The following is a 15,841-nucleotide window of genomic DNA, read 5'->3' on the forward strand; positions in this document are numbered from 1 at the left end:
GACATGACAATAATGCTTGTCTACATAGGTTACTTTCTTTTGGTCAAATCATCATTCCCAATCACATTCAAATTATGAAAGCACGAAAAAGCTGAAAATCTTTGTATTTTAAGATGCTGAAGAATGTGGCCTCTTTTACTTTAAAGAAATTACGATTTTTTTAAATTGGTTTTGTTGATCAACTTATTGGTTAATCAATATTTTAACTGTAGTTTACATTTAATCATGTGATTTCCTTTTGGATTACCAGCAGGATCTGGTAGAATGTATCTCACAAAATCATCTAAATAATACACGTTTGGTGGGACACTTTCAAATGTTGATATTGCATAAGTTAGTTACGTAATATTTGAGAGAACTGGGTCATTTATTGGCAAAGTTCCCTGTGTATGTCTAAGGCCTTATGCAGGGTCACCTCCAAGGTTTTCTCAATCTATACAAGTTCCGTGTGGAGATCTTCTGTGGCTGCAGCCGGGCGGTGTTGAGAGGCAGCAGTGAGTGAGGAGGAAATGGGGTCTGGCATGTTGACTCAAGAGTAAATCCCCCCGGACTTCTCAAAAGGCTGCTATTAGAGTTTAATCACCCTGCGATCCTGGACACACTCTGCATCTGAGAGGGATGACTGATGAGCACGCAGCGTGCAAACTGTAAGCATCAACTCATCCAGAAGCTGCAATCAGTGCTGTGGATGGATGAGTGAAATGCAACGATTAGGACAAATAATTCGTTTTAATAAAATGTAATGTTGCACTAATCCTTTTCTCATTTCACACTTTTTTTAAACTGGCTCTTGCATGATTTGGAACAATTGCTTTTAAAAGCTATTAGATTGAACTAAATGATACTTTCAAATGGCCTATAGCAAGTTACTTTTTCCCATTACCTCAACTTTATCAAGGCCTTCGTAACAGTGATCTCAATTTCCAACAAGCCAGGCTCTTATTTTTAATTAGGCACAGCTTATTTTTAGACAAAGGGTCCATTCTGTTGTCTGCAAAAGCAAAAGACAGAGCACCAGTGAATTGTTTCAAGGACATTTGCATAATGCTTAGTGACTGAGTCTCTATTTTAAGCAGAATTTTTTCCAGACATGGCTGCTTGAGCTACCAGAGAGAAGAGAAGAGAACAAGTGTGGAGAGAAAAGGACTATCAAAGGAAGGAACTGAGCTTTCATGTTAGGACACTTTGATTGTGTTACAGATTGGTTCCAGGTGAGGCAACTCTGAAGGAGAGGAAATCCAAGGGAAGAGAGAAACTCTTAACTAAGGATGGCATTGCCAGGATTTAAGCATTAAGGGAAGATTTAGAACAGCAGGTGTAGAGAATCTGTGAGGCTCAAATATTCTATATTGTGGTGGGTGGCAACTCTCTGCTATTCAACGGTTTGGGAACGTGTCTTTTCTTACACACAGACAATATTTTCATAGAGAAAGGCCAGTGGTGGAAAGTAACATTTAGTACTGTACGCAGTGGCGGACTGGCCATCGGGACGTTCGGGACGAATCCCGATGGGCCGGTACTGAAGTGCCGGTCGGACGATGTGGGCCGGTCGGATAAGTCACTAGCACCCCCTCAGTTGACAATTTACTAGCGGTATTTACTTGCGGTACCGAGGTGGCCCGGCGGTACCGAAGTGGGCCGGTCGAGAGTCCCAGGCTGATTTTTAGTCCCAGTCCGCCCCTGACTGTACGTTATACCAGCTTTTAGGTATCTGTAATTTACTTGAATATTTAATTTGTATGCTTCTTTTTACCTCAGATCTACAAAATTGCAATGAAATATTGTTTTTTCTTCCGCTACATTTATTTGAATTTCAATGTTACACATAAAACATGTTATCAGCTTTTTTCAATCAAGTGAGTAATAATTTGGTCTGCATCAGCACAAGGGGGTGTCACTATTTATCTTGTTTTGTCCGACCAACATACCAAAACCCACAAAATAAGAACAATGGTCACATTTGAGAATCCCGGATCCATGAAATGGTTGCCATTTTTGAACAATGAAAAAATCAAATCAAAATCAAATCAGCGAATCGATCGGTCGACTTATCCTAGCAGCATATAAATTAGCTTACAGTAACTATAAGATATCTTTCATTTAGAATAAATCAGGATACAAAGTATTACAATTAGGCCACATGTCAACCAGCTACAACTGGTATAATACGACTTTTACGTTTGCTTCTTCCATCCCTGAAAACAGCCAAACAAGGCCTGTAAATGTGTAATTTTAAAAGTCTGCAGAGTCCATTTTCTGTCCTTAAGTTCTTCTTGATCTGTCAAACTGTGGTCCACCGTCCTGCCAGTGTGCCTGGCTCTCTGCAATGATTGGAAGCAGGCATTGCGTGGGAAGTCCAATTAGGGACGGAAATTGCACTGAGCCCGACGCCGTGTAGCCACAAGTTTGCCGCATGGTCACTTACCTGCACATCTGCACTGATTTTTAAAAAGCAGTAGCCACCTTTTTTCACCACCTTAATTGGAGTTTCCAACGCTGATTGCTTAAAAGAGAAATTCTCTGCCACGGTCTGCTTCCTGGTAACGGTCTGGCTTTTCACTGATGTCTGATGAAAAGGAGGCGGGAGTCAGGTTTAGATTTATACCAAGAGGTCCTTTTGTTATGCTCATCTAAATAAAGAAGGTCTTAACTTATGAGGTCCCCATTATGTGTCGGGCAAGAGGTCACCGACTGTCACTGGAATAATGTGTCTGGATAAAATATGATAGTGTTGCTTTTTAATGAACAAATGGCGACTGTTGATTGCTGAATGAAAAATAACCACAGGAATCAATCACGGAATTGTTAATAACTGAAATAGCGTACATATTCGCATGTAGAGGAGAATAAATCACAAACATGATGTAAGATTCTCACTTATGAAAATCATTTTTCTACGTTATTGGACAGGTTTCCTATTTATAATGAGCTGCTTTCTGCTTGCAGCGCAGACAAAGTTCACCTTTGACCTATAACACCATATCCACTCACTCATGGTCATACCGAACCCTCAAGAATGTTTTCATGTGTCATGTTGGTTCATTTTCTTGACTACTCACCCATGAAAGTACAAGTCGGTGGTTTTGGAGTTATAAAACACATAATACCCATGATTGTAGTTTCTAATCCAAACTCTGTGGTCCCGACATCGAGCTACATTTATCATTTGGCAATATTGCTGCTACACCCCACCCGTCCCATAAGGGCAGCGTGTTTGATGCAGGTCTTGGGCCAGAGCCTCGTGTGCAGTTATTCATCAGAAGCCAGGAACACTGCTCAGCATATGGGGATCATTTTGGGGGGGGAATATGACTTATGGCCAAAAAAACATATGTAAAAATCATACGGAAGATTGGCTCAAAACAGATTTACTACACTTGCATCACATATCTTTGCAGATCTAAAGACTGAGTTATGATTAGGCATTAGTGTGTCAGCGTATGCATGTGTTCAGACAAACCTCTCGGACAGCGTTGGAATGGAACAGTCCAATTACTTAAGTATTGTACTTAAAAGGAAACAAAGGGAAATTTGCTAATTTGTTTTCTTTTATTAGAGGTATGAGAAGATATCATACTTCTGTTTGTTCGTTAAATATATAAATATAAGGCCAACATACAGTGAACTCAGATTAGCATAAAGACTTGAATCAGAGGTAAACGGCTAGCCTGGCTCTGTTCAACGTCACTTACCTCGGACGATTTTGTGTCCAGGCAACCAACAACACTTTCACACCAATACAGATGGCGAAGAAATATGATCATTTTCATAACAGTACATTTATCAAATGCAAATAACTTGCACAGTGAAGTCTTGTAAATGCCATTAGGAGCACTGGGGGGGAGGCAGAGGAAGAATATTTGTTTCACACAATATCTGTCTCATGCACTGCTGGATATAGTGACAGTTTCAGCAAATATGACAAAAACTAATTGCATCTAGTAAAATGCTGCTTTCACTGCATCAGAAAATAATATCTGTAATGTATTATGGATTGTCACTAGGATGGGACTTGTTTAGTCTTGTGTAGGCATACTTTTATTTTAATACTAACATTTACATACTTTTACTTTTTATTTTTTTAATGAAGGACCTTAACTTGTTGAGTATTTGCTTTTTTTGTTTTAGTAGAATAACTGAATATATCCTCTCTGTTTGACATAAATCATGCAGGCATCCAGGCTGAAGAAGTAAACATTATAATAATCACAGAATCCATCACATCACACGTATGTACGCAAGGCTGGTGAAAATAGGTGAGAGAGATTGTCAAGGTAGAGAGAGAGAAAATGTATGGTTGCAGTAAAGTGGAGGCGGAGGCAGCTCGGTTCTGTCCTTCTGGGGCCCCAGAGGTCTCCTGTACAATAAATCCTCAGCACATATTTAATCCAGTCGGATGACAAGCCTGGCGAAAGTTAAAGGATGCCCGCTTATTACTCACCTATCCACCTTTAAATGTGCTGCCGTTACCCCAATCCCCACCCCACAAATCTCTACCCCCACAGCCTGTCCCCCACCCAGACTGCAGGCGCTACGGGCTATCAGAGAATCGAAGCAGGAATGTGACTCCTGACAGACACATCTCTCAGGACCACAGACTGAATATGTTCCCAATTAGCTCCATCTGATAAAGTGTGAGTGCAAGTGAAACTCAAGGCGGGCATGATCAATAGCACTTGACTCATTTTGTCAGATGGGTTTGACATTGACAGGCGCGCGCTGTGATTAATCACCGCAGTGCTGCAGATAATTGTCAAACCACATCTTCCTTTGTAGGTGTCGCTGAACTCTCACTGTCATGTCTGTAGTGCTTTGAATAATGCTCGTCACTTTCCGTTCAGGTCTAATTCATCTTTTCTTGAATCCATACAAAAGACAGCTTTCCCTTAATCTCCCTGTCAGTTATTTAACCCATGTAGCCATTGAGCCTTCTTAGTCTTTCCTAACAACATGTACCTGGACCAGAACCGCCATCTGCTGTTCACACTGCACACTGCAGCAGAGTGAGGTGAATGTGTGCTGGTTGTTGCAGTGGGGTGAGCAGTTTGATAAAAACAAGCTGCCAGCCGTTGCGGTTTCATCCTCAGAAAGTCTCTTTGGTTTCCATGCCCACAGCTGGATGTTTTTAGGTTTACCCGTACGGGACGGCTGTGACACGGGCACTAGAGATGAAACAGGCCTCCCTCAGCACACAAACACAGCACTACACTCCCGGCCTTGTGTACAGCTGGTAGGGATGACACAAGAGGCACAGGGCTTTATTGAGTCCTGCTGAGGCTGCTGTGAAAGGCAGCGTAGTGCTCTGGCAAAGCTCAGCCTGCAGGGCAACACAGGAGAGCTGGCCGATGGATCGCAGGCCGCTTGGCCGGCGCTGAGGGTCTCTGTAGGCCGTAGAGTTGTGTGTGTGAATGTCGTGCGATGATCTTATACAGACTGTAGATGAGACCTGGCCTTCCCTCAGCTCAAGTCTCATTAAACTTGGTGAACTATTTGTAGTAAAAGAGCTGCAGATAAAGAGTAACACCCTCCATCAACTTCTGTTTGGGACTCCCAGCTTTTCTTGACAACTCAAAACAGATACTTAACCTTTATTATATTAGCGTAGTTAATCATTTTTCCTAATTGTAGGAGAATCGCTTATACGTTGCAGAGGTGAGCTACAGAAAATAAGGCTTTACTTCTGCTTAAGATCCAAAAGACCTCAGCTCTAAGCAAGACTCTACAGTCATGCTAGCTGATCCCACGGCTGTGCTGAGGCACTGTAGTGATTTGAGGTAAATGCTAACATATCTCAGTTTACCATGTTATCATGCGGCATTTGCTAATTAGCAGTAAAGAGAAACTACAGCTAAGAATTTAGGAATGTAATTTCTTGTCATGTGTTTGGTGGTAAACCAAAGGATTGGACAAATTAAAAGTGTACCCAGATGATGGTTGTAAACAAAAAGTTGTTGAAACACTAAAGTTGTAAGAATTTCTCCTCCTGTGAGTTTGATAAATGTCTGTCTAGCACTGTTATTCTATTGTATTAATAAAAGGTCAGGTCATTTGGAAACAAGAGTTAGTTGACCTCAAACAACATAACTTTGTAGGATAATGCTTGTAAACTTTGTTAGTAAATTACTTTCATGCAAACGAAAGGAAAACATGTTCAGGCTTTGCCTAAATAACATATAATACCGGAACTATTCTTTTTTTTGGTTTAGTAACATGTTTTTTGTTATTTTGTCACCTTCACTAGATGTATGAACCCAGTTTATGTCAAAGAGAAGAAGAGCACCTATCTAACTATTTTAGTTTTAATGTAATCAGAAGCAAATAAAATAAGAAGGGAAAAAGTAGGTGTTTTACCAGGGTCAACAGTCCTGTCACCAGCGTTGTAGATGTTTTACTGAGATTCCTATAATACTAGTAGTTTATATAGTTAATATGTTATTTATCCACACATATCTCACGCCTGGTGTTCATTATGGAGCTGATTTGTTGTTGAGACCACAGTGTAGTCGTTTTTTCTTGCAGCCATTCCTGAAGCATTGCTTAATGCCACACTGACGATGCCTCTTTCTGCAGACCTCCAAATGAGCGAAGGCCTATCCCTCTGTGTGTGTATAGAGTATATTCCCATCTCTATTGTGGGAAACCTTGTTAGTTTCACCATAAGTTTCTCTTTCAGCAAAAGCATCATCTCAGCCTAGGTGGGTTTTTTTTTTAACTCTATCTGTTCCTTTACCCCTCACTTGTCTATGAATTAACTGCTGTCAGGCCATGCTAAAGATACTTCCCTGGAGCTTCTGTTCTCTGCCTATACTATCCTTTCATTTCTTCCCTACCCCTTTTCTTTGTTGCAAATTGTTTCCCGATCACATTTCTCACGTTTTAATGTCAGTTAAGGCTGCAGCTCTCACCCACTTATCTGGTGTGGTAAGGCGTCTTTGTTCCCAACCTCCCACGCAAGAGAAACTCATGGGTTCAATTATTGGTGTTATGCCTGTAAAGATAACTGGGGATGGCAGGGGGCTGTGGGATGGCACTGGAGGAGCATGCGTTGTGGCCGGTTCAGAGTGAGTTGACAGCTGGCAGACATGTAGAAGGGAGCACAAACACTGTGAGGGGTACCAGCTTTGAAGACAGACAGACAGAAAGAAGGGAGAATCCAGAAACAGTGAATGTTAAAGTCCCAAACATCATGACTTCATTAACATCAATTTCTCCTGTTTCTCTCCCTAAGATTAATTCTCTATTTTTGCCCTGCCTGGAGGGTTAATTATAAGATAAAGCTGCATTCCATAATATATTTTTGCAATAATGAACAGTCTAATACTCAGCAGCTCTCCCTAACCTGGCCAGAACTGATAGCTGATTGAACTGTAAATCACTGGATGGTTTGAATTGTTATCTTTTAGTGACCTCTTGTGGCTTAAACCGGTATTAAGTGTAGGCCATGCTGGTATTGTTTCCTATTGTGAGTGCATGTGTGGAGAGTTTTTAATTGGGAAAAACCACAGAGGAGGTTTTGAGTAATTTATCTTTTTGAATGTTTCTGTCTGATGATTGCATTACTGCTACGAGGTGCAGTCACAGAACTTAAAGGAGAGGTGTCATGCTTTTCCGGTTATTACCCGTCCCCTTGTTTGTTATGAAGGTTTTTCTGCATGGAAACGATGTGCAGAGTCAAAACCCTCAAAGTACACCCTGTAGCGAGTAAAACTCTAACACAGAAAATACCTCCCCAAAATGCCTCGTTGGAGATACGTCATTTCCCATTTGATTCTTCCGGGTAAGGCATGATGTCATGCCGTACCCGGAACCAGAGATGGGGTCGTTACTAAAAAAAAGTAATATATTACATATTACATATTACTTTAAAAAAAAAGTAATATATTACACTACTTCGTTACTCTCTACATAAAGTAACTCGTTACTTTACTCGTTACTTTACTCGTTACTTTACTCGTTACTTTACTCGCAGGGCCGGCCGGCCCCTCCCTACAGGCAGATCACGCAGACTGCTATAGTTTCAAATGTTCTCTTTAGTTCAGTTTCCATTGTCGCATAAGACTGATCTAGATAGCTCTGACCATGGCTGTCCTCTGTCTCCTGCTATCTGTATTTTGCGCAGTATATCTCTGAACGATGCGATGGTGATTCCACTGTGCAAATGGGCAACATTACCTCTACTATGAAGGATGCTACAAGCCTGTCCATCTCTGCTTTGGTTACCGGTCCTCCAAATTCTTGCGGCGGTGCACTCACAACATCCTCACTCTGGGTTCGGGGGTCCTTAGCTATTAGCTTCACCTTAGCATGTGTTCTTTGCAGGTGTTTGTTGAGGTTTGACGTGGTGTTTACAGCAGTGGATAACAGCTTCTGGCCTGGACACAGTTTGCACCTCACCGTCACATTCCTGTCTATTCTTCGGACGAACTCAAAATAATGGGCATACCTCCACCCCTCGAAAGTTATCGCTGACTCAGCCATGTTTATGCAGCACTGCACCCGGAGATGTGGATGTGCAAGTCGCGCAGATTACGTACATATAAACCTGCGGCGGAAACCCCTCTTGTCTGTCAGTGTGATTATGACTGATTTTATAAAAGTAACGAAGTAAAGCGTGTCGGGGCAATGTTAGTAACTGTAGTGTGATTACTGAATTATAAAAGTAACGCGTTACACTACTCCGTTACCGACAAAAGTAATATTATTACAGTAACGCGTTACTTTGTAACGCGTTACTTTGTAACGCGTTACACCCAACTCTGCCCGGAACGAAATGGACCAATCCGTGTAGCCGTTACGTTACGTCCGCGGAGCCGTTACGTTAAGCCCCCGCTGATTGGTCCAAATTGACCAATCCACTGACTTCCTCACACAGGCAGCTCTGCTGATTTCTCCTCCCTGGCTGCAGGCTGATAACAGACAGTTGGGATCGCGGCAAAATTCTTTCTGCAGACCCATTCTCACAGCGTTTATCAACCTTTTTCTTACTCAATATCAAGCCACACTTATTGTTTTTACTTCGACTGTGACTTTGTGTGTGCTCAGGATGAGTTTGGCTGTGTTTCGCTATGTATCCTAAACAAGGAAACAACACCTCCACGGAGCTCAGCGCGACTCACAACGTCCCGACCAATCAGAGCACACTGTGCTCACAGGGAGGGTGGGGGCTGGAGCTTTTGGAGCTACAACGAGCCGTTAAAGGCAGAGAGTGAAATTCAGTGAATACAAGTAGTTTACAGAGATGCTGTATGAGGAACCAATGTGAGTTTGGAAAAATGCACAGTATAAATCTATTTTAGTATACCTCAACAATGGAATTATGATCAGTGGAAATGGCCATGACACCTCTCCTTTAACAGATGTGCAGTTGGGATCAAAAAGCTTGTGAGTAAATCATTTATTTTAATGTGTAGGTATAGTTGTAACTCACAGAAATAAATTCACTCCAATTGTTTTTCTAAATTGAAATGTATTTAAAAGTAAAAACCCAAAAAGCTGCAGGTGCATGTCCAGAGAGGGGAAACAAATACAAAAGCCAAACTGGAAACAGCTCCTGTCAGTAAAATTAGTATTGCATGGAATCCCTCGATCACTAGAGGGCGCCACCAGTTCAACCTGGCCTAACAGTGCAACCATTATTATTTCAATACAGACTTTGTGTTTCATCTACATCGGGAAAATCTGTAAACACTTCATTTTACAAGTCTTACATTTCTTCATATCATTTTTGTATTTACTAGGGACATTTATTGGACAGAAATAGGGTATAAGACTGTTTAAAGTAGTGTTTCTCAAAGTGGGGGGCGCAGAGGCATGACAGGGCATGACAGGGCGAGAGACCAGGAGGAAAAATGTTTTTGTTTTTTTAAATCATAATTTGAAAAATTATTGATTCGAAAATAATATGATACAGTACAAGTACGTCTGGGTCTCTGTGTTTCATTCAAGCTCGGCTCTGTGTGTGTGAGGAACAAGCCATTTTGTGTGTGTGCGCGAGCGAGAGAGAGAGAGCGCACCGGTACCGGAGATCATTGTTGTTAGCTTCTGGAGCTAGCGAGCTAGTGCCCGGGTCTCAAACGTTTTGGTCACGATTAATGCAAACAATTATTTCCGAGGCACACGTTTATATGATCATTATAGTTATAACAAAATAAGAGAACAAATGAAAAACAGGTAGGAAATACTATATGACAGTAAATAAAGTTTAAAATGGGAGTGATTTGTAAAATATCCATAAAGAAAAAGTAAATCTGTTTACAGTTCTGTTTCATATGGGGGTTGAGAGATGTATCCATAGATCTCTTCATTTTGCTCTCAAAGTGCACCAGATTGATGCTTTTAACTTCAATATTTAAAAAAAAATCTTCCCGGGGGAGCTTGCCCCCGGACCCCCCTATGTTAGGTCCACTCCCCATTTATATAGCACTTTACCCCTGCTTACACCTATGCCGTGAGCTGATTATTGAGCCTTCATTGTAACTGTCGCGGGTACACTGTGTATTTGCGTGGGGATTGTTGCAGTAGAAAATTCCACTGTTGCGACCGGTACTTTCATGGGAAACCCTAAATGTTTGAGCACCCTCTATGAAACGTCAAGCTACACCACAGCACCCCCAAAATAAATCTCTGGCGCCGCCACTGAGCCTACAACCCTGTTTTGAAGAAATGTGCAGTGCAAAACAGGCTCATTGCAGCCACCTGTGATAAGACACACTTTTTTGCCAAATATCAGCATTTTCTTTCTTTTCATTTTTTTGCACAGATTGCAAAGTATTATAACTTATTGTTCTAGCAAAGGGATTGCACAGTTGTATTTTTTTTTTTTTTACCACACAGACTTATGGAGCGTTGTTTTATTATCACTGTTCTAGCAAAGTGATTATTTTATTTTTTTGAAAGGAATTCTCACGTTCATATTGATGTATTTTAATAAATGTTAACTTGGCCCATTACGTGACTATTTGTGTTGGGGGGGCCCAACTTTTTTTTTTCTCCAAAGAGGGGGCCTGACAGAAAAAGTTTGAGAACCACTGGTTTAAAGTAAAGTCAGTCATTGCATCAGGTTAGCTGTTAGCTTGTCCGCAGGAACACATTCAATTCAACATATATGAAGAATTAAGCTTGAAATATTTTTTCTTAAATTAAATTGTAATTTGATAGTAATCACAGGAAAAACACCACAGTTCTTTTCAGGAAGGTTTCAGGAAATTGCAATTTATTAAATAAAACCTTTATAAATTACTATTGATCACTTCAGAGACTGAGGTGTTCAAACAGTGTAAGACTATAGAAACTTGAATTTTGAACTCAACATTTTATTTTTGTTCATTGCTAGCTAAGGTTATAAGACTCCAGTGTGTATAACAAACAATCATTATTGCATGTTTAAGTATTTCCAGTATATAAGCCTGGTTTTGCATTTAAGGATCAACCTTTTTTGTTATTGCTGGTGCAGTCTTCATCAGTCTCCAGTAGAGAGCAATGCAAAGCTGCTGACTCTGACTATGAATATCAGATGCATGATACAGCCTGCACAGGCTGCAAAATGTCAGTTCCTCCACTTTAAAGCAAGTGGGAAAGGCAGGGTGCTGCTCCCTCATGTTGACCAAACCACTCTGCTAAATCATGTTGCTATTGCTGAGTTTGGTCCACTCGAAGATGTCCTGCTCGCACACAATGTCTGAGTTGATGAGCAGGTAGCGGTCACCCACGCAGAAGTGCTTTTGGCAGGCGGCACACTTGAAGCACTCCAGATGGTAAACCTTGTCCCGCACACGCATCGTCATCTCAAACGCTCGAATCCTCTTCTCACAGGACGCACAGAGACCGTCCTGACCAAACAGCCTGAATGGATGATGAGACATAAAGATTATACTGAGAAAAAGATGGAAAACTGGATACTTTAAGGAGTCCATGAGTCTCCATTTCACTGCTTTTACATATTTTAGCCTGACTTTATGCTGGAATACATGGTTTTAAATCACTTCATTACATAAAAGACAGAATAAAAGAAAATATTGATAATAATTATAAATGTCTTGAATGCTTGGGCTGCACCTATTATAAGACAGGCCTACAGGATGAGGTGATCCTGCATAATGAAAAAATATTCCTGAAAACTACCAAACGGCAAATATGTGTTACACACTTAGCCTGGTTAGTAATCCAGCTGTTCCCTGAATCATATCAACATTTTTGTATAAAATGGAGAGTTTTAGAGTGTTTCCCACATTTCTTAAAGGGTGAGCTTGGCAATATTATAAAAAATAAAGAGCCTATGTTCAACCTAGTAAGGAAACATGTCACGTGTTGTAACAATGTGGCTTATTGATGTTTTTTAAATAGTTTAGTTGAGTAGACAACAATGGAGGTCTAAAATGGCACAGAGAGAGGAATATCAGACATTTCCTTGTTGGCCTTTTCATTGGATTAAATGTGAATAAAAGCCTGCTACAAACAACCTGCATTTTAAAATCAGGATCCTACGACATTATTGGACCTACCTGAGGTAGTCTCTCCGACAAAGTTTTCTCCCCAGCTTGAAGTAGAGGCGGCGGCCCACCTCCCCCAGTCGACAGCCACACAGGTCACAGCTCAGGCAGTCTTCATGCCAGTACTGCTCGATGGCCTTCAGGAAGAACCTGTCCCCGATGCTCTGCTGACACCCACCACACGTCAGCTGAGAGGGGGGCATCTGGAGGACTTCATCCACCGGCTCCCTACAGATAAAGACAAATATAACATTGTAGGGATGCACCAAATGATTGTTTTCTTAAATACTCAATGTATGTATTTACTCTGTTAACTACAATAGAAACTGATTGGGAGATTATTGTTAATTTGATCAGATTTTAAGAGCAGCCCAGACTGAGGACAAAATGATCCTGCACTTCCATTTATCGGTCCACTAATTCTAATCTGTCCATTACATCCGTATTCAATTGCAATTTGATGCCATCCACCTGAGGGAGCCATTGGATATTATTAAGTAATATAGCCAAATAACAAATTGTACGTTATTAACCCCTCAAAACTAAAATGTCCATTTTTTTTTTTTTACTCCTTAAAGGTGGGGTATAATTCACTTCAGAAACACTTGTTATATTCCATGGAATGCTCTTAACATCCCGATAGCAATGAATACATGAAATGCTTTGACAATAAATACATACAAAAATTCATCTGTGGAAGCCATGGCGTTGTAAAAAGCACGACCAATCATCTGAGCGGCCCGGCTTAAATAACTGGATGGCCTACCTGCCTGTCAGCCTTCCATCTGGTGCACAAACTTATATCGTGCCTTCATTGGTCATGTGTGCGTTCGTGTGTGTTGGAGGAGGGGCTCTGTAAGGAAGTCTGAAGGAAGGGGCAGATTTTTTTCGGCTGCGTACTTTCAAATTCTAGCTCACTTGAGCTGGTTTCTCCATTCTTACCTACCCTATACCTTTAAGGCATTATGTTTGTTAAAATCATCTTATTCTATATATAGATATGTTCTGTATCGGTTTGTTCCAACTCTTGATAAATATATGATGGTTAGTGAAATAATCCAACCCAAGAACCCTTCAATTCATCAAATGCTAATTTTCAACATGACTTGTGCATCATCTCAAAAGTTGACAACGGCTGTAGTCAATCAATACAGTATACATTAGAATTAATGTCTGTGTGTTTGATTGTTTCAATAAACATTTTATAAGTACTTACCCACTGACAGGCAGCTGCTTTTATGGGAGTAAACCTCTAAATGCCTTTTGCCTCAAACAATTATTTATAAAATAAACAGTGGAATAGGCTTTGACTGTCAGCCTGAGTTAAATATCTTACTGTAACACTTCAGTTGTTCTGGTTAACAGTTAACTTTGTGTTGCCAATACTCCCATTATACAAACAGACATGTTCTGGATAATTGTATCTTGCCCCAGCTGGAGAATCCTGAACACATGCTGTCAGCCATCTGCTGATAATGCACGTGAGACAGGCTGTCACAACAACAATGATGCCTCCTAAAATATATAGGCTGTATCACAAACATTATCAATGATAAATTATACATAATCTACTTACTCATTAGCTTCCATGGTCTTCCTCTCTATAGCAGAGGACATGTCTCAGATATGATGTCCAGCTGGAGTCCACACCTGTGCAGCTGAATCAAAGACACCTGCTCCTACAGTCTCCAAGACGCCGGTTCGGCCCTTTATTTTGTTAAATGAACACACTGTCCTGCAGAAATGGCCGAAGACAAAACAATTTCGCTCTGAGCAGCTAAGCGATGATGGAGGACACTGTCATCATTTCCTGAGGCGATCACCCGCGGTGACACTTGCATGACTCTCAAGTCTCATCCTGCAGCGACTTCTCACACTGTCAATGAAAACGGCAACAATCGGATCTAAAATGTCACTTGTGATGATTTCCGTGTGGGTGCGTGTTTTTAAGTGATCGGGCTGCAGAGACGCTCCTCCTCCGGTCCCCGTTACTGAGAGGCAGCAGCAGCAGCATCGTGTTTAAATACGTCGGGCCCCTCGCTCTCTGCTTTCGTTTCCCTCTTCCTGCTCACGACTGTTTGACAATGGGGGGAAATCGGTCTTAAAGCGACAGCTAAACCCGGCTGGTCTGTCCGGAGGGGGGTTGGGTCGTGACTGAGAATAATGAGTTCATTATTTGCTTTGCTAATGCAAAGTGCCGATGGGTCAAATGATAAAGAGTGGCATGATTAGTAAGCTACATGCCTCGCGTATTTTCTCGGTAATTACAGTGCCACTCATTACTTTCCTTAGAAAAACAGCAATTCAGATGATAGACTTTTAGTATGGCCTACCACTTTCTAATAAATATTCATTTTGTTGCAAACAATGTCTCAATATAGGTAATTTACTAGGAAACGTGTTACTTCACTTATACTTATATTTGAAAGTTAAAATCATTAGTAACTTTGATTTTAAATACAAAACACGTGATTAACTTTATTTACTGCAGCATCAGGTCTAAAATCACCAGACTAAGGGACAGTTTCATCCCATAGGCCATAAGACTGTTAAACACCTGAACTCTTGAAAGAACGTATACCATTCATCTGTTTGCAACTCACATATTTGATATTGGCCTAATATCAATATTCCAATTACTGTATAGACTATTCTGCACAGTTTCTATCATATTCTGTTTCTATTATATTCTATTTTATTTTATTTAGTTGTACTATTTATCTGTTTTATTGTGTTGCACTGTTGGAGGAGCCTAACCTAAGATTTTCATTGTCATAACTACACTGTAGCTATTCACACATAACAATAAAAGCCTTGAAACTTGAATTTGAAGCACGACCACACAGTTTTCACACAGGTGCTATATGATATATTTTAACCTGAAATGTCCTTGAGAGAGATAAATAACATAAAAAGGTACAATAACGTACTGTATACAGTTTAATCCGTTCTTTTTAGTTCATTAGTTACATTCTACCACTGTTAAGATCAGTTTCCAAATATATAATTATTCCGCCTCTATGAGTTTAACTTATTTTTCAGAACTCTTGTATTACAGTATCGGCCTACAAACAGGTAAACTGATGGAGGAGAGAAGATAAATTATATTAAACAACCCCAAAATAAGATAGTTTTTATGTTGTCTCTGTAAGAAAGAAATTAAATTATATTTCTACATAGTTTTTGTTCTCACAGCCTTTCCTTTTCAAACCAGAGCTGCTGTGGGCTCTTCCTCTTATCTGCTGCCAAGGCCTCAGGAGGGAGGGACACAGGCAGCAGTTGGACTGGGCAGAGAGATAAAGCACCTCCAGCAGCCACAGTCAGACACTCAACCAGATGCAACCGAGGAAGAT

The 15,841-nt window shown here is 40.7% G+C and overlaps 1 protein-coding gene across 1 annotated transcript; it reads right to left on the minus strand.

Moving 5' to 3' along the window:
• Positions 1-11,190: 11,190 nt before the first annotated feature.
• lmo2 (LIM domain only 2 (rhombotin-like 1)) lies at positions 11,191-14,575 on the minus strand. The gene is made up of 3 exons (XM_034141224.1): positions 14,065-14,575; positions 12,501-12,716; positions 11,191-11,841 (listed from the first exon to the last, which is right to left on the minus strand). Exons 1-3 carry the CDS (start codon positions 14,103-14,105, stop codon positions 11,616-11,618), a joined length of 483 nt encoding a protein of 160 aa, XP_033997115.1. The 5' UTR covers positions 14,106-14,575; the 3' UTR covers positions 11,191-11,615.
• Positions 14,576-15,841: the final 1,266 nt, after the last annotated feature.

This window comes from Trematomus bernacchii, unplaced genomic scaffold (assembly GCF_902827165.1).
Source record: "Trematomus bernacchii unplaced genomic scaffold, fTreBer1.1, whole genome shotgun sequence".
In the NCBI taxonomy this organism is placed as follows: domain Eukaryota; kingdom Metazoa; phylum Chordata; class Actinopteri; order Perciformes; family Nototheniidae; genus Trematomus; species Trematomus bernacchii.